Source organism: Impatiens glandulifera, chromosome 1 (genome assembly GCF_907164915.1).
Source record: "Impatiens glandulifera chromosome 1, dImpGla2.1, whole genome shotgun sequence".
NCBI lineage: Eukaryota > Viridiplantae > Streptophyta > Magnoliopsida > Ericales > Balsaminaceae > Impatiens > Impatiens glandulifera.
In genome coordinates this window covers 18,428,137-18,446,540 of record NC_061862.1, presented here as the reverse complement: position 1 = coordinate 18,446,540, position 18,404 = coordinate 18,428,137, and the positions used below count along the sequence as shown (strand labels likewise).

General features: G+C 32.9%; 2 protein-coding genes across 2 annotated transcripts; one reads left to right on the top strand and one right to left on the bottom strand.

The window, feature by feature from the left end:
- Positions 1–225: 225 nt before the first annotated feature.
- Positions 226–3,510, top strand: LOC124919694. The gene is made up of 4 exons (XM_047460015.1): positions 226–486; positions 703–946; positions 2,839–2,964; positions 3,335–3,510. The coding sequence occupies exons 1-4, from the start codon at positions 226–228 to the stop codon at positions 3,508–3,510; spliced, it is 807 nt and encodes a 268-aa protein (XP_047315971.1).
- An 11,463-nt stretch (positions 3,511–14,973) lies between these two features.
- On the bottom strand, positions 14,974–17,787 carry LOC124919684 (probable rhamnogalacturonate lyase B). The gene is made up of 13 exons (XM_047460002.1): positions 17,669–17,787; positions 17,470–17,562; positions 17,168–17,410; positions 16,978–17,092; positions 16,736–16,906; positions 16,506–16,652; positions 16,318–16,413; positions 16,231–16,264; positions 16,130–16,194; positions 15,912–16,053; positions 15,679–15,835; positions 15,441–15,557; positions 14,974–15,349 (listed from the first exon to the last, which is right to left on the bottom strand). The coding sequence occupies exons 1-13, from the start codon at positions 17,785–17,787 to the stop codon at positions 14,974–14,976; spliced, it is 1,875 nt and encodes a 624-aa protein (XP_047315958.1).
- Positions 17,788–18,404: the final 617 nt, after the last annotated feature.

Sequence of the window (18,404 nt, the reverse complement as noted above, 5' to 3'; positions counted from 1 at the left end):
GAAGACGACGAAGGATACGATAAATTTGAAAACGATCTCAAAAAATGAGATGCACTAACTTTGCGCTATATTCAACAAGGTGTTGGGAAAACCATATTCCCCTATATTTTTGGAGTAAAAAAGTCCCAAGATGCTTAGTTGATATTGAAATAGGAATTTCAAGGTACAGAGAAAACGATCGCATTAAAACTCCAAGCCTTATGGAAAGATTTTGACAATCTAAAGATGGAGGATCGAGAAAAGGTACAAGATTTTTCTTCTCGTGTTTCCACTATTATCAATCAAATAAAAAGCAGTGGAGATGAAATCAAAGATAAAAAGGTTGTTGAAAAGGTTCTTTTCGATCATGTTGCTGTTGCGATTGAAGAATTAAAAGATTTGTCCAAGATGATAATATATGAGTTGATTGGATCTCTTCTAGCACATGAGCAAAGAATTAATCGCTCTTGTACTCCATCAATTGATCAAGCCTTCAAATACAAGCAAGTACCATAAGCGTTGTCAAGAAGTCATCACAACAAATTTGGTAAGAAAAATAAGAAGACATTCGGTTGGAAATGCAAAGCACCGCAACAATATGGTGATTCTTATTCTTGTATCATTTGTAAGAAATCAAATCATGAGTCAAAAAATTGTTATTTCAAATGCAAAATATGCAAAATCCCTAATCATTCTCAAAGGTATTTTCGATTTCAAAATAAGGAGAAGAACGAAGATGATGCAAAATTTGTGAAAGAAGATTATGATGTTATGTTTGTTTCTCTAAATAGTGAAGAGAAGTCAAAAAGTCAATGGTATCTTGATAGCGGTGCTAGCAACCATATGACAAGCAATAAAGATATGTTTGTGGAGCTCAACTCTGACATTACTTCAACAGTTGTTTTTGGAGATGGTTCTTATCAAGATTCGAAAGGAAAAGGTACCATTGTTGTTCCAACTTTGGGAGGTAACAAAAAACTTATCACAGATGTTCTATATGTCCTTAATATTCATATAATCTTCTTAGTATTTTACAACTTATTAAGAATGACTTCTCGGTATATTTTGATGATGGAAGATGCAAAATATTTAACAAAAAGAAGAATGTGGTTTTGGCAACTATCAAAATGAAAGATAAGAATTTTTCTCTCACGTTTCCATTGATAATTGATTGTGCATTAAAAGTGAAAAATGAAGATTTGTCTAAACTTTGGCATCTTCGATATGGTCATCTAAATCAACGCGGACTTCAGTTGCTAAAAGAGGAAAATATGGTGATTGGACTTCCTTCTATTCAAGTGATCAATGATATATGTGAATGTTGTATTTATGGAAAGATGCACAAGCTCCCATTTCCCAAAACTAAATGGTGAGCAAAAGCACCACTTGAACTTGTCCATTCTGATATATGTGGCCCGATGCAAACTTCTACTCCTGGAGATAAAAGGTATTTTATTCTCTTTGTTGATGACTATACAAGAATGATGTGGATTTATTTTCTTAATCAAAAGTCCGAAACATTTTCTATTTTCTTGCGATTCAAGTCTCTAGTTGAAAAAGAAAGTGGTCATATAATGAAGTTCTTGAGACTGATCGTGGAGGAGAATACATCTCAAATTCCTTTATAGAATATTACAAAGATAATGGTATCAAAAGACAATTAACCGTCAGTAGATCTCCACAATAAAACGGCGTAGCTGAACATAAAAACCATACAATTGTAGAGATATAGAGAAGCATGCTGAAAGGAAAGAGAATTCTAAATCTATATTGGGCCAAAGTTGTTCACACATCTATATATATTCTCAATCTATCACCAACCAAAGCGGTCAAAAATAATACTCCATTTGAAGCTTAGTATGATAAAAGAAACCCGTCATTGATCATTTTAAAATATTTAGGAGTACTGCTTATGCTCTAATCCCATCTCAAAGTCGGGATAAGTTTGAAGAGAAAGGCCAAAACTTGTGTTCATTAGTTATAGTGATGAATTCAAGGGATATCGATTGATGAATCCATTGACCAACAAAATTATTGTATCTCGAGATGTTATTTTCGATGAAAAAGCTACTTGGATTTGGAAGGGGAAAGAAGTTGAAGACTTGTGATCACGACCATTTACTGATCCAATTGCATCCCAAGCTAGTAAATTCCAAACTAGCTCATCTCAACCTTCTGCACAAGACTCAACCTGATTCAGATAGTCCTCCAAGAGAGACCCGAATGGTTCAAGACATTTATAATGAAATTGAGTTTGAATTATTTTCTTTGAACTACAATAATTCCAAGAAGCTTCTCAAAAAGAATATTGGCAAAAAGCAATGAAGGACGAGTTATCTACAATTGAGAAAAATTCAACATGGGAACTCGTGGACTTGCCAGATGGAAAGAAAACTATTGGTTTAAAATGAGTCTACAAAGTAAAGTACAATGAGGATGGTTTGATTCAAAAACATAAAGCTCGACTTGTCGCAAAGGGTTATTCTCAACAACCATGAGTTGACTTCTCATAAACTTATGCTCATGTTACAAGAATGGAGACAATCTGTACTTGTGTAGCCATTACAGCTCAGTTGGAGGTAAATATATTTCAATTTGATGTAAAATCAGCTTTTTTAAATGGAGAAATTCAATAAGAGGTGTATATTGAGCAGCCCAAAGGTTTTGAGATCAAAGAAAAAGAGAAGAAAGTTTATCAACTAAAAAAGGCATTGTATGAGTTAAAGTAGGCACCCCGAGCGTGAAACAACAAAATCAATAGTTATTTCATCAAGAAAGGCTTATATTGAAGTACAAGTGAATCATCTCTCTATGTGAAGACTATTGATAAGGATTTCTTGATTGTATGTTTATATGTAGATGATCTCATCTATTTTGGAACAAACAAAGCTATGGTGGCAGAATTCAAGAATCAAATGATGAAAGAATTTGAGATGACAGGCTTGAGACTCATGAAATATTTTCTTGGTATACAAGTTAAGAAAAGTAAGAATCTTTCTATCTCAAGAAAAATATATTGAAGATCTGCTCAAGAAATTCAATATGAGTCAATGCAAGCCTCTCTCCACTCATATGGCGTTGAATGGAAATTTTCAAGTTAACGACAATGGTGAGAAAGTTGACTCAACTAGTTATAGAAATTTGATTGGTTCCTTAATCTATCTCAACACAAGACCGAATATCACACATTCAGTAATCTTGCTTTTTAGATTTTTGAATGAGACAAGTCAAATTCATTTTGCAGCCGCAAAAAAGAATCCTTAGATATCTTAAAGGCACAAAAAATCAAGGCATTGAATTCAAAAAGGAAAGTGAATGTAAGCTGGTTGGGTATACAAAAATAGTGATTGGGCAGGTTCGATTGATGATCGAAAAAATACCTCCGGTTATATCTTTTGTCTTGGATCAAATGTAATATCATGGAGCTCAAGAAAACAGAAATATGTGTCATTGTCATCAGCCGAAGCAAAGTATATAACATCTACTGATGCAGCTTGTGAAGCAAGGAATTTTAAGGGACATGAAGTTTGAGCAATGTGAACCAACAATTATTCATTGTGACAATATGTCAACTATTGCAATGACAAAGAATCTCGTTTTTCATGCTTGGTCCAAACATATTGAACTACAACATCATTTTATTCGAGATTTGGTTACTCAAGAAGTAATCTTCATGAAGTTTATCAAGACAGAGGATCAACCAGTACTGGTAAAAAATGACCTTTACCGACAGATATTACCGAAGGTTTTATAAAACTCTCCTAATTGATCTTGAGAGGAACAAATCTTTCATTATAGAAAATAGATTCCGAGAGGTGTGTAAAACTCTCGGTTTTGATTATTAGTACCGAAAGTTATGATAATAACTCTCGGTTTTGACATTCCCAAAAAATGAAAAATAATTCTAAGTGTTGGGAGTTGGTTAATTGCGAAGGTTATTTCAAAAAATTTCGGTTTTGACTTTCTTCAAATGTTTAAACACGAAGGGTTTTCATTAAACCGTCAGAATTGACTCATCCCAAAAAATTGAAAAAATATTCTAAGTTGGAGAATGATTAATTGCGAAGGTTATTTGAAAAACTTTCATTTTTACTTTTTCCTGAAATTGTTAATTGCGAAGGTTTATCCTATAAACCTTCGGTTTTGACTTATCCAAAAAAGATAAATCCCGTGATTCTTATTACCGAAGGTTTTCAATAAACATTCGGTTTTTAAATTAATCAAAACAGAAGGTTTTTCAATAAACCTTTGGTAAATACCTTTATAAATACAAACCATAACCCTTCTCTTTTTCATTCGCCTCTCCTTTTTCTCTCACCCAACGCAGCCGCCTTTGACGCTCCTCTTCTTCTCCGTTCCAGGTTAGTTTTTTATTTGTTTTTTTGTTTTTGTTCTTCTTTGTCGTGATTTATTTGTTTTTTTGTTTTTGTTAATTATTAGATTTAGATTTGTTATCATTTAGTTTATATTATCTAGATTTATGCTAGTTTAGATTATTTGTTTGGTAGTTTGATTTAGATTTGTTATTGTTTAGATTAGATTTAGGTTAGTTTGTTAAATATATATGATTTTGTTAAATGAATGATATATTTTGGTTATTGTGTTTGATATATATATATATATATATATATATATATATATATATATATATATATATATATATAATGCATTTAGGATGGGTGAGTCATGGATGAGTATTCGGCGTACACCAGAGAAACTGTCCCGGTCATACCAGAATTTGCTAGCATAATCAAAAATTGTGGCACGTGAGGAAGAGGTGAGAAAAATGACGCTGGAAATGGAGCAAATCTGATTGAGGGATGCGGAAAGAGGCCAAATGCTTACTGAAATTAAAGCAGACAGGGCTGAAATGGCGCAAAAATTGGAGAATCTCGAACAGCAAATTGAATTATTGAAGAGGCAGAATCAATCACTCCCTCTTCCCCCCACATCTACTAATTAATTTCTAGATTATATTGTTGATTAATTATGTATTATCTTTTCCGTACGAATGATGATATTTTGGTGTGTTTTGCTTTCATAATTATGAATTATTATTATCTTTTGGTTTTGGTTTATTAATGTTGTTTAAGGTTTCTTTTCCTTTATTTATTAGATTTCCTTTATTTGATAAAATTATAGAACATGGTATCTTTTTAACAAAAAAAAATAGGGGTAATTTCGAAGGTTTTCAAATAAACATTTGGTTTTGACATTTGTTTAAAAAAATCCGAAGGGTTAAAACCGAAGATTTTCAAATAAACCTTCGGTTTTGACCCTTGTTTAAAAAAAAGTAGAAAATATTTTAAGTGTTGAGGAGGGTCAAAACCGAAGGTTTTCAAATAAATGTTCGGTTTTGTCCCTTGTTTAAAAAAACAGAAAAAATTCAAAGTGTTGGGAAGGGTCAAAACCGAAGGTTTTCAAATAAACCTTCGGTTTTGACCCTTGTTTAAAAAAAAGTAGAAAATTTTATAAGTGTTGGGGAGGGTCAAAACCGAAGGTTTTCAAATAAACCTTCGGGTTTGTCCCTTGTTTAAAAAAACAGAAAAAATTCAAAGTGTTGGGAAGGGTCAAAACCAAAGGTTTATTTGAAAACCTTCGGTTTTGACCCTTGTTTAAAAAAAAGTAGAAAAATTTCTAAGTGTTGGGGAGGGTCAAAACCGAAGGTTTTCAGATAAACCCTCAGTTTTGTCTCTTGTTTAAAAAACAGAAAAAATTCAAAGTGTTGGGAAGGGTCAAAACCGAATGTTTATTTGAAAACCTTCGGTTTTGACCCTTGTTTAAAAAAAGTAGGAAATTTTCTAAGTGTTGGGGAGGGTCAAAACCGAAGGTTTTCAAATAAACCTTCGGTTTTGACCCTTGTTTAAAAAAAAGTAGAAAAATTTCTAAGTGTTTGGAAGGGTCAAAACCGAAGGTTTACAAATAAACCTTTGGTTTTAACCCTCGTTTAAAAAAAATATAAAATTTTCTAAGTGTTGGAAAGGGTCAAAACCGAAGGTTTTCAAATAAACCTTCGGTTTTTACCCTTGTTTAAAAAAACATAAAAAAATTCTAAGTGTTGGGTAGGGTCAAAACCGAAGGTTTTCAAATAAACCTTCGGTGTTTGACCTTTATTTATAAAAAACGGAAAAATTTCTAAGTGTGGGGAAGGGTCAAAACCAAAGATTTATTTGAAAACCTTCGGTTTTGACCATTGTTTAAAAAAAGTAGAAAATTTTCTAAGTTTTGGGAAGGGTCAAAACCGAAGGTTGTCAAATAAACCTTCGGTTTTGTCCCTTCCCAAAAACATTCTGTTTAAGGTCAGGACCGAGAGGTTTATTCAAAACTTTCGGAAAAACCCATCAAAACCGAAAGTTTTATATATAACTTTCGGTTTTACCACTTCATAATTTGTTAAATTAATTGGTTTTTCACCTACTAATCTAGACTCCTAAATAATCTAATCAAGTGTGTGTTGTTTTAAAAAAATTAAGATTGTGTTTAATGATAAAAAAAATTTGATTGTGTTTGATTATATAAAGAAGAGTATATATATATATGTTTGTGTTTGATGATCACATGAATGTGTATAAAGTTTGATCATATGGATTGTGTAATGTTTTAAGGTTATCAAATGTGTTAAATTAATGTTGTTCAAGGTCATTAGAAGATTAAAAATCAATTAATTTAATAATTTGTGAAATGGTAATTCCGAGAGTTAATGGTATAACTTTCGGAAATACCCATCAAAACCGAAAGTTATACCATTAACTCTCGGAATTACCATTTCACAAATTGTTAAATTAATTGGTTTTCTACTTTCAAATCTAGACTCCTAACTAATATAATCAAGTGTGTGTTATATTTTAACAATTAAGATTGTGTTTAATGTTAAAATGTTCATGAATGTGTTTAGAGAAGTGCATATGAATGTTTATGTAGGATTATCCTATGTATTTGTGTAATGTTTGATCATATGGATTGGGAAATTTTTAAGGATATCAAATGTGTTAAATTAATGTTGTTCAAGGTTATTAGAAAGTGAGAAACCAAATAATATCAATCAAAACCGGCAGATATACCAAAACCTCTATGTTTTTTGTATTTAAATTTAATTGTATATATGTCAAAACCGAGAGATTCAGAGATATCTCTCGGAATTTAAATAATAAAAACCGAGAGTTATATGAAAACTCTCGGAATTAATTAAGTCAAAACCGAGAGTTTTCATATTACTCTCGGAATTCATTTATGTTAATAAAAACCGAGAGATTTCATATTACTCTCGGAATTCATTTATGTTAATAAAAATGAGAGTTATATGAAAACTCTCGGAATTAAGTAAGTAAAAACCGAGAGTTTTCATATAACTCTCGGAAATAACCTTTTTAATTAAAAAAAAATACCTTCTTTCTTTCTTCCCCGTTTCTTTTCTCTCATCTCTCTCTCTCTCCCCGCTTATTTTCGCCCGCGCCGCCAACAGCCATCCGACGACGCCGCCCCTCTTGAAGCTGCCAAGACGTCGCCCTTCTTGAAGCCGCCTCCGCTTGAAGAAGACGTCGCGGATCCGGTTGAAGAACTGTCGCCGCGCCTCTGTCGCCCGTCTGATTGAAGGTCAGCTTCCAGATTTTAGGTTTATTTAGATTGATTAATGTTATATATGTTAGATTAGGTTGATTGATCATGTTAGAATTGGTTAGATTTGGTTTGGAATTGTTTGATTAATGTTAGATTTAGGTTATATGTTCAATAATTTGGTTGGATGTAGTTAGATTTGGTTAGATTGTGTTTGAAATAGGTTGATTCATGTTAGATTTGGTTTTTATATTGATTTGTTAGATTATGTTTATCAATGTTAGATTAGGTTTGTTAGATTATATTTTGTTTGGTATATGATTTTGGTTAGATAATTTGGTTTGATTTATGTTTTATTTAGGTTAGTTTATGTTTGAACTAGATTATATTTTCTTTGGTATATGATTTTTGTTTGATTTGGTTTGATTTAGGTTTGATTTAGGTTTGATTTAAGATAATTTAGTTTGAACTTTGTTAGATTTATGTTAAATTTAAGTTAGATAATATATTTGATTTTGTTTGATTTATGTTAGATTTTGTTTAATTTTGGATTTTGGTTTGATTTAGGTTAGAAGTTGTTTAATTTAGGGTTTTGGTTTGATTTTGATGTTATTGAGGTTTGATTGTAGTTTGTTTTTGGTTATATTGAGTTTGATTTATGGATAATATGTTATATATTGAGTTTGATTATATTTATTGTTATTAGGTTTGGATTAGGACTTTCATACATCGTCTATTGAAGATCGTCGAGCTTCCTCCACCTTCAGCCGCCTCCTCCACCGTCGCCGCGCCTCTCCACAGTCGCCGCCACAACTGCTAAATAAGGTCAGTTTTAAAGGTTTTTAATAATATTAGAATTATATTATTATGTTGTTAGGATTATATTGGATTTTAGTTATGAATTGAATGATGTTGATTATGCTGAATTAGATTTGATTAGGTTAGATTTGGTTTATGTATGAATGAATTAGATTTTAGGTTAGAATTGAATTGTTTGGATTAGATTGGATTTTAGGTATGAATTGAATTGTTTGAATTGTGTATGATTGAAATAGTGTTGGATTAGATTTGATATTATGTTAGATTTGGTTTATGTATAAATAAATTATATTTTAGGTTAGAATTGCATTGTTTTGATTAGATTGGATTTTAGGTATGAATTGAATTGTTTGAATTATGTATGATTGAAATAGTGTTGGATTATATTTGATTTTAGGTTAGATTTATTATAAGATAAATGGAAGCCTAATTATGTAAATAATAATGCGGGTTGTTTTCCATTTTATGATTGCAAACGGTCATTATATTAAGGTGCTCGAATAACGAAATCATCAGCACTACTGAAACTACTTCACATAAAAAATGTATGTCAATGGACAAATTCTTCGTTCGATATGTTGCTGCGTCTACTTAAAGACTACATATTACCGATTGACGCTCAATTGCCAAACTCCTACTACGAAAGTAAAAAATTCATTACTGATATCGGGCTTAAATATGACAAGACAGACGCATGTAAGAACAATTGTATGCTATTTTGGAAGGACGACAAAAATGAAGATTCTGGCATAGTTTGTGGTCTTTCAAGATGGAAAGTCGACCAAACAAGTTGGGAAGTTCGAGAGAAGCAAAATGGGAAATTCATTACAAAAAAGGTGTTGAGATATTTCCCTCTAATACCAAGACTGCAAAGACTATACATGTCCTCAAAAATGGCTTCAATGATGAGATGGCATAAATAAGGAAGAGTTGATAGTGATACGTTGAGACATCCCGCTGATTCCTTAACTTGGAAAACGTTTGATGAAAATTATAAAGATTTTGCGTCGGAATCTCGAAACGTAAGACTGAGTTTATCAAGCGATGGGTTTCAACCATTTGCAAATGGGAAAAATTCATACAGTGTTTGGCCGGTTATTCTCGTTCCTTATAATGTGTCACCCACTACTTGCATGGATTCTAGCAATTTTATTTTATCTATGTTAATTCTAGGTCCAAAGAGTTCGGGAGATGCAATTGACATATTTCTCCAGCCATTGATCGATGAGTTGACTGAACTGTGGCAAACTGGTGTGAGAACGTTTGATGCACACACCTCGCAATACTTTAACATGCGAGCGGCGTTGTTGTGGACCATTAACGACTTTCCCGCCTACGCGAATTTATCAGGCTGGAGTACGAAAGGTAATTCGCTTGTCCTTGTTGTAACAACGACACGGTATCTCTTCGATTGTTTCATGGTTCCAAACAATGTTACATGGGTCATAGACGCTTCCTTCCACCAAAGCACAAATACAGAAGGGATAAAGAGTTGTTTGATGGTCGAACTGATTATAGAGAGCCCCCTAGATTGTTAACGGGGCAAGAAAGTTACGAGCAAGCACGAGACCTAGAAGACATAATTCTTAATACGGATCTGAGCAAAAAAACCAAGATATATCATGAAACGCGGGGAGACAATTGGAACAAATTGAGCATTTTCTTCTGTTTGCCTTATTGGAAATCACAATTATTGAGACATAAGTTGGATGTGATGCATATTAAGAAAAATATTTGTGATAGCGTGTTGGGAACAATAATGAATGTGAAAGAGAAGACTACGGATGGTCTTAAAGTCCGTAAAGACTTACAACTGTTAGGCATAAAATCATAGTTACATCCTATAAATGATGAAGGAGTGGTTCATTATCCAGAAGCGCATTTGACATCCGATAATAAAAAAACGTCTTTGTAAATTCTTGCAAGATCTCAAGTTGCCTGATGGTTTTTGCTCAAATATCAGCGGTTGTGTAAATTTGGAAGAGAAAAATATTTCAGGATTAAAGAGTCATGATTGTCACATTTTTTTGGAATATCTTATTCCTTTAGCAACCCGTGGATTACTTTCAGATAATGTGTATGATGTGTTAGTAAATTTGTCTCGGGTCTTTCGGTTGTTGTGTTTCAAAGAGTAATTCAAGCGGACCTCGAACAATTGTACATGGATATTACATTGACACTTTGCAAATTTGAAATGATTTTTCCGCCGTTAATCTTCGACATCATGATGCATCTCCCGGTTCACTTGTCATTTGAGGCTTTTCTTGGGGGACCTGTTCAGTATCGATGGATGTATCTGTTTGAACATTACATGGGTACAATGAAAAGATATTTGCAGAATAATAACCACCCCAAATCCTCTATAAGCGAGAGCTATCTTGTAAATGAGAGTATTAGTTTATGTGCCAGGTATATGGAGGAAGAAGAGCAAGAAAATGCACAAACTGAAATCTCGGGCATTTCAATATTTTCATCGTTGGAAGACCTATCTAACTGAAAAATATACAACTTGGATTATATCGATCGAGTGACAACTCATTCATACATTTTGAAAAATTGCCCCGAAGCAGAACCTTTTTACATGTAAGATTTTATGTTGCTGTTATTAATTAGAATTAAAGAGTATGCTATTTAATATTCGATCTATTTGCAGAGATTATATGTATTATTACAATAACAACGAGTCCCGTGGAGAAACGTTTACCGTATATTTCAAGCATAGAGTGAGTAAATTATAAACCATATATCCTAACTCTGTATATTTATTTTAACAACTACATTTCGGGTATATATATATAGGTCGCTCAATTAGCATAATTTAACAACATATCAAGAGATCTCAAGATCTTAGAAGAAGGTCCAAGTATGTACTCGTCTATGTATGTTTGGTGTAAAGTAAACAGATACAAATTCTGTACAGAAAAACACGACGAAGGTTTGACCACTCAAAATAGTGGGGTGGTTGTTGAAGGGTTCAACGGGTCTGAAACTATGTCATACTACAGAGTTTTAACGGATATAATCGAAGTGCAATACTTTTCTCACAAACGAGTTGTTTTATTCAAGTGTAAGTGGTTTGATACACACTCCGGGAACTAGGAGTGAAAGTGGATAAATACGGCTTTGTAAGTATAAATGTAAACCGAAATTTAAAAACCCAAAGTCAAGACCTGTATATATTGGCGAGTCAAGCAAAACAAGTATTCTACGCCCCTGATATGTCAGCCCGACCCGGTTGGAAGATTGTGACAAAAATAAAACTGCGGTTTACAAATATATAGTTCAAATTAATTAAGTAGATTTATGTTTTTTACTTTATATTAATTCTTATTACTACTTTATATCAATTATTCGTTCATTTATTAATGGTATGCATTAAGAATGTCTAAAGGTAGTAAAGAAGTTTGGTGGAGTATGAGGAAAACACCCAGCAAACTGTCTAAGCCGTACCAGAACCTCATTGCTCAATCAGAAAACTTAAGGCTCCGAGAATCGTCTTCTAGAGATCAACCACCTATTGTTGTGGTCCCGATAGTTACTGCTCTCCCAGCAGACAAGAATGTTGATGCTGCTGAGGCTGAAGAGTTTGCAGAGAGTACGTTTGTTGATATGGGGGATGACGATGAGGCTGACGACGAGGGTCACGAGGAGCCTCAAGAGGAGGATGAAGAGGAGGAGAATGGATCCACTCCCGACCCATCATCGACAGGTAACTTGTTTACAATTAGTTATTGTTTGAATTGATTCACATATCTAATTATGAATTTGATAATTTTAAAGAATCTTCTGCCCGCAAGAAACGGAGGGAGAACAAGAATATTGCGTTATCTAAGAGACCAGCGGGGACAAGGATTCCTCTGACTTTTAGAGAGGTAGATGGGAGGCCCGGCGGTGCTGACGAGGGAAGAACAAGGTGGTCTAGACATGTGGGGTCGGTTGTGCGGGACCCTTCAGCCGTCTCACACCATCTTTTGAAGTGGAAGGCATTAAGTGCTGACCAATTGGATTACATTGGGACTGTTGTGAAGGTAATAATTAATTATACATTAATCATTCAATAATTTTTTTATAACATTTGAATGTTTTTATTTTCAGGATCTGTTTGAGGCTACTAATGGTCCTATTGATTCTTTTCGAAAGACCGGATTGGGACACGCCAAGCAGATATGGGATAAATGGCGCTCAGATTTGAACAAGGAATATATCCGCGTCCATCAAGGAGACGAGGCGACGGTACTGGCCAATCCTCCACCAGACTACGATCGAGATGATTGGGAGTTTGTGTGTTGCAACCATTTCTTTACGGAAAAATTTAAGGTACGGTTTCATAATTCAAATAAAATCTGACATTAGTTATTCTAACTTTAATTTGTTTATTTGAAATTCAGAAAAATAGTAGCACAAATATTGTTAACAGAAAAAAGCTGAAATTCCCGCATCATACAGGAAGTAGACCGTTTGCTCAAGTTGAAGAAGAGTTGGTAAGTACATTATTTGTAATAACTTAATATAAAGATTGTTATTAATTATATAAATTTTTTATTTCAACAAGCGATTGAAATGGGATGGGCTCCATCTATCGTTGAAGTGTTCAAGAGGACCCGTACCCTAAAACCGACAAAAGAAAACCCAACTCCCGTCCCGGACGAACGCGTGCAAGAGAAAATTGTAAGTGAATTGAATTTAAATAAATTACTTATAACTAGTTTATTTATTATTATATAAATGACAAATTATTTCAAATGTGCAGGTTGAGATGGAGGAAGTAAGAAGTAATGAACCGGAAATATCCGACTTTGAGTTGACGGAGAGAGTGTTCGGACGCCAAAAGCATGGGGGAGTACTCGGTATGGGATCAAGCGTCCGACCCACACACTTTCGTGAGGATCTTCGAAGTTCCAATAATTCTCAACGAGCCACTGATCGATTGTTTGAGTAGAATCAAAGAATGGCGATGGGACGGGAGGAATTGAAGAAAAAGGATGAAGAAAAACTCAAACGATTAATCAATTACAAGTGGAAAATGTAGAATTGATTTCAAGAATGGATAGGGAAAGTGCAAAACAGGAGAAGGAAATGTTAGAATTGAATGCAAGATTAGAGAGTTTTGAAATGTTTATGCGGCAATATCAACCACCTCCTCCCCCCACCAGCTAATTCTAAGACGTTTTGACTGTATGAATTGATTGAATAGGTTTAATGGTTAATGTAAAACATGTTGTTTGGATGATTGGTTTGAGAATTTTGAAATGATAATTTGTTTTATGAATTGATTGGTTTGGCTGAACAGATTTCGGTTAAGCACAAAAGAATCGGGCTATTTTGTAAATTTTGTAGGGAAAAACCGAAAGTTAAATGGAATCTTTCGGTGTTTCTTCAAGGGAAACACCGAAGGTTAATTTAATAACTCTCGATTTTTCTTCGAAGGGAAAACCCAAGGTTAATTTAATAACTCTCGGTGTTCTTCAAAGGAAAAAACCGAAGGTTAATTGAATTACCCTCGGTTTTTCTTCAAAGGGAAAAACCGAAGGTTAATTGAACACCTTTCGGTTTTTCTTCAAAAGGAAAAACCGAAGGATAATTGAATAACTCTCGATTTTTCTTCAAAGGGAAAAACCGAAAGTTAATTGAATAACTCTCGGTTTTTCTTCAAAGGGAAAATCGAAAGTTAATTGAATAACTCTCGGTTTTTCTTCAAAGGGAAAAACCGAAAGTTAATTGAATAACTCTCGGTTTTTCTTCAAAGGAAAAAAACGAAAGTTAATTGAACACCTTTCGGTTTTTCCCTTTGAAGAAAAACCGAAAGTTTTCCATACAACTCTCGGTTTTTCTCTCGGTTATCTAAACTGAAAACTCTACGATATCTCTCGGTAAACGCCCAATTGTTTTTAACGACAGAGTCAATACCGAGCGATGGCGAAAATTACCTTAACTCTCGGAATTGGGTATATACCAAAAGTTATAGGGTCAAAACCGAGAGTTTTACTCTCGGTTTTGACCCCTTTTTCACCAGTGCAGCAAATATCATGACCAAAGCCGTCTCATTGACAAGTTCGACAAATTCAAGAAGAAACTCAAGATTACTAATTAATAAGGGTGTTAAAAAATAATAAGTAAGTAATAATCTTGGAAAATATTGAATGTAATGATGAAGCTCAAGAGTTGAAGATGAAGCGTGAGAGGAAGATGAACCTTAAGAGATGCATTGTTTAATGTCAAGAAATCTTTCTATTTTATCCTTTAAATTGAGAATCACTCATTAGCTACCTAAAATTTCTATCAATAAAATCATATTTTCTTATTTATAATTTTTTCGCACCAACACCTCCCACTATATGGATTATAATTCCAACATTGGCTATATTGAGTTTATCATTCTTTACAAGCCATTTTATTGAAAACATATTTCTTTTGTTTTGAGTATTAAAAGAATGTATTGTTTTTTTAAATAAAAAAAAGGTGACAAACATATTTGTCAAAACAAAGCACAAATGAATAAGCTATTAAAATAAAAATCAAATTGGATTAATAAACTAATTTCATCATTTATTAAACAAATGTAAATTCAGCATTACAATCATTTATGAACTTTAAAGATCCTTAGTGATGATTATATATTGGTCATTTAATTGAAGGACCTTCTAGGCGAATATAATCATACATAATCCCTCTAAATGGACTTTCTCCGCTAGATTGCGTTAAATATATCACATTTTTTCCCACTAAAAGTTCTTTACCCCTAAACAAAACATTGTAAAGACGATACAGTCCATGAATACCATGTCTTGCAATCAAATTCTCTCCTCCAATTAGACCCGTTGTAAATAATGGCGCGCTTCCATTGTTATTCACTCGCACTTGCAGCTCACTTCTAGGGGCTCCCGCTCCCGCAATTGCCAATCGGAGAGTGTAGTTCTTTTCCTTCTCTATTTTTTCTAGACCAAATACGATTTTCCACGTAGTACTTACAAAAATATTGCTTCCAGGTGGTGAATTTCTATGTACACAAAAGAAATAAAAAGAATAATGTTAGGAAGTATATATGGTATCTAATCGTAACTAATTTAATTCATTACAAATTATTGCACCTAGTGACATGGGCAAAGAACCAATCATTTGAGTAGTTACTCGTTCCAACCGTATATACAAGATCTTCACGCGGATATATCTCGCTATAGCGAGACCATAGTCCATATTGTCTATATCTGCGATAAGAAATTAATAAATACATTAATAATAAGTAATAATCTAGATATATAATAACCTAATATAATAGAATTAGCCCTTTTAAATAATTCTCTATTGATTTGAAAGAAAAAAAATCACCTATCTAAGGGATTATCAGACAATTTGTTAGCATAACGTGGATTGGGTTCGGGTACATTAAACTCTGAAGCAGTTCGATCAGGATAACCTATCTCCCATAGAGTATTTCCTGTCCTTGGGGGCGCATACGAAAGGTTGTTCAATAAAGTATTTGATCCTACATTTAAACATATATAGTTAAATCAGACCACCTCCCAAAGACGAGTAAATCACAAAACATATTATTATTATACCAGGTGAAATGGTAACAATAGGGCCATATTTGTAATCCCCAATAAATCCAGGGACCCAAGCAAACAAGGTGTAATTTCCAGGCCTAACACCTTCAATAATAAAATTCCCTTGAACATCTCCTTCAGTCCAAAACTGATACAACTGCAAGAAAAAAATAACTTTTTTTAACAAATATAATAAAATTATAGTTTATGTAAAAAAAAAAAAATTACAAGACCTTGCTCTCATACTGCCATGAACCTGCATCCCCTGGTTCAGCCAATCCCACATGAGCTGATGCAGCTGGTATAGTTTTTGGTCTAATAATAATAATTGAACAATAAATATTTATATAATTTAAGAAAAGTTTAATCTTTCATGTGAAGGTAATTATATTCAATATGGCTACACTTACCCATTTTGGACGACTAATCGACCCGATACCGACCCTCGTTTATTGGAGACAGCGAAATCCGGTGAAAGTGGGAAATTATACGGCCAAGCGCTAGTTTCTTTTTTCATCTGAAACGATACAATTTATATAATTAATTAAAAAAAATTAAAATTTAATAAAAGAAATGGAAAAGAATATTTGACAAAAAAAAAAAAACTACCTGTTTCTTTGCATCCACCCACAATGATTGAGTTTGTGGATTAGAGTTAAGGTAGGTGAAAACAGGACCAAAAACCTTTTTCCATGGTTCATTGTTTTTGAAGTGCATGGCTTGAGGTAGCCCAATATAATGAGTGCTTACAAACATCTATAAAAAAAATATTAAAAAAAATACAATTATAAATAAAATTTATTTGTATTTTCTTTTAATTGGACTATAGTTAGACTCACAGATAGCGCTAAAGGGCCACAATGGGAGGTGAGGTCTCGTTTTATAGGTCCACCATTTCGAAACTCGTTACTTGGTGTGATTATCCAAAACCCGACTCCATTTTTCCTATTAACCCATCCGTGGACTCGGTTATCTTTGTTGTCGAGAGAATATTCATATTTGTCATCAACCTGTAAGGAACTGTTAAGACTAACCCAAATAAGAAAGGCAATTCATGTTACATTAATAATTATATACTTGCCTCCCCATTTTTCAATCGAACCGCTTCTTTGTAACTAAGAACTTCGCCCTTGGCTCGATCTTCACTAGATGGCATTACTTTTTGTATTTGGTCCGAAATTGCCATGTAATCGAACCTAAACAATGGTTTTAAATTTGATTAGTAATGTAGTATTAACTTAAGTACAATCTAAGGTGAACATATAACTTACAGGTCTTCACGGAGCTTGAAAACTATTCTAATCTGGTCAATCCTCGACATAGGAAAATTATTCAAACGCTCGAATACGCCGTATGAATAGAATCCAGAACTTCCGCGAAGCATAATAAATCTCATATCCACATTTAAAGGAGCTCCGGCCTTCCTGTCCCATGGTCTATTGAATGATATTTCTACTTGATCTTCTTTTTGCACAATAATCTTAAAACTTGTTCCTTCAATTCTGTATTTTGGTTAAACAACAAGCTTAAGTTATTAAACTAAAGTATTAATTAATTAATTAATTAATTTAACCTTTCCACGTTTGAAGTCGATGTTTCATCAACTAAAGATACATCTTCTTTGATATTATTGTCGTCTCCAGAACTCCAAAATACATCCCAATATCTTTAAAACAAAATAGTACAAAGTTTAATAAAACAATACTTATTCCTAAGCTACTCCAATTTAATGTATTTAAGTGATTCATAAGAAGATTAAAAAAATTATTTACCCTCTATCGTCTATTTTATTGTTTATATTGAGTACATTTTCAGTACTATCACCAAAATTAATAGCGGTTATGGCACCATCTGGACTCGAGAATGTAACACTTACTAAGCCGTTAGACATTATCACCTGCAACACGAAACATATGTTAATTTAAATATTCTACCTATAAAACAAATGATATTAGAATAATCGTGTTAAGAAAGTGAGGCAGTTTAATTTTTTTTTTTTACTTATAAAATCATTATTGTGTGTATTAATGCATTTAATTGACCTACAAAATACAAGATATTATAATTGATAATTCTACACAACATAAATATATGAATTTCAATTAACCTCTCTTATATGATTAATACATTAATACTTCAATAATGTATTGAAATATTTACCTGGTTACCCTCTACTTTCAACTGCACGGATGAGGTCTTAGTGACATTAGGCCCATTAACATTCCCATAAATATCCCTGAAACTTTTAATTAATTAATTAATGATATATAAAAAAAATAGAAAATCCGCTTCAGTTTAAATAAAAACCATCACATCCTTTCAAAATAAATAAATAAAACATTTATCATAATTATAAACATTAGTTGATGTATCAAAGATATAAAATATAAAATAAAAATAAAAATCTTTGTATTAATAATGTAATCGAAAAATTGGGAAACATGCATGCAAGTTTCTAAAAAAACACAAAATTTTTTAATTTGTTATCTCGATTTGGAGGTAAACAAG

Excerpts from the sequence above, each read along its gene's own strand:
- LOC124919684 (XM_047460002.1), bottom strand. The coding sequence starts at position 17,787 with ATGTCTAACGGCTTAGTAAGTGTTACATTCTCGAGTCCAGATGGTGCC. Across the intron at positions 17,093-17,167 it reads TTCAAGCTCCGTGAAGACCT|GTTCGATTACATGGCAATTT; the intron begins GTAAGTTATATG and ends ACCATTGTTTAG. Across the intron at positions 15,836-15,911 it reads TATTGTTACCATTTCACCTG|GATCAAATACTTTATTGAAC; the intron begins GTATAATAATAA and ends GTTTAAATGTAG.
- LOC124919694 (XM_047460015.1), top strand. The coding sequence starts at position 226 with ATGGAGGATCGAGAAAAGGTACAAGATTTTTCTTCTCGTGTTTCCACT. Across the intron at positions 487-702 it reads AAGCCTTCAAATACAAGCAA|GAGAAGAACGAAGATGATGC; the intron begins GTACCATAAGCG and ends TTTCAAAATAAG. Across the intron at positions 2,965-3,334 it reads TGGTATACAAGTTAAGAAAA|GTTCGATTGATGATCGAAAA; the intron begins GTAAGAATCTTT and ends GTGATTGGGCAG.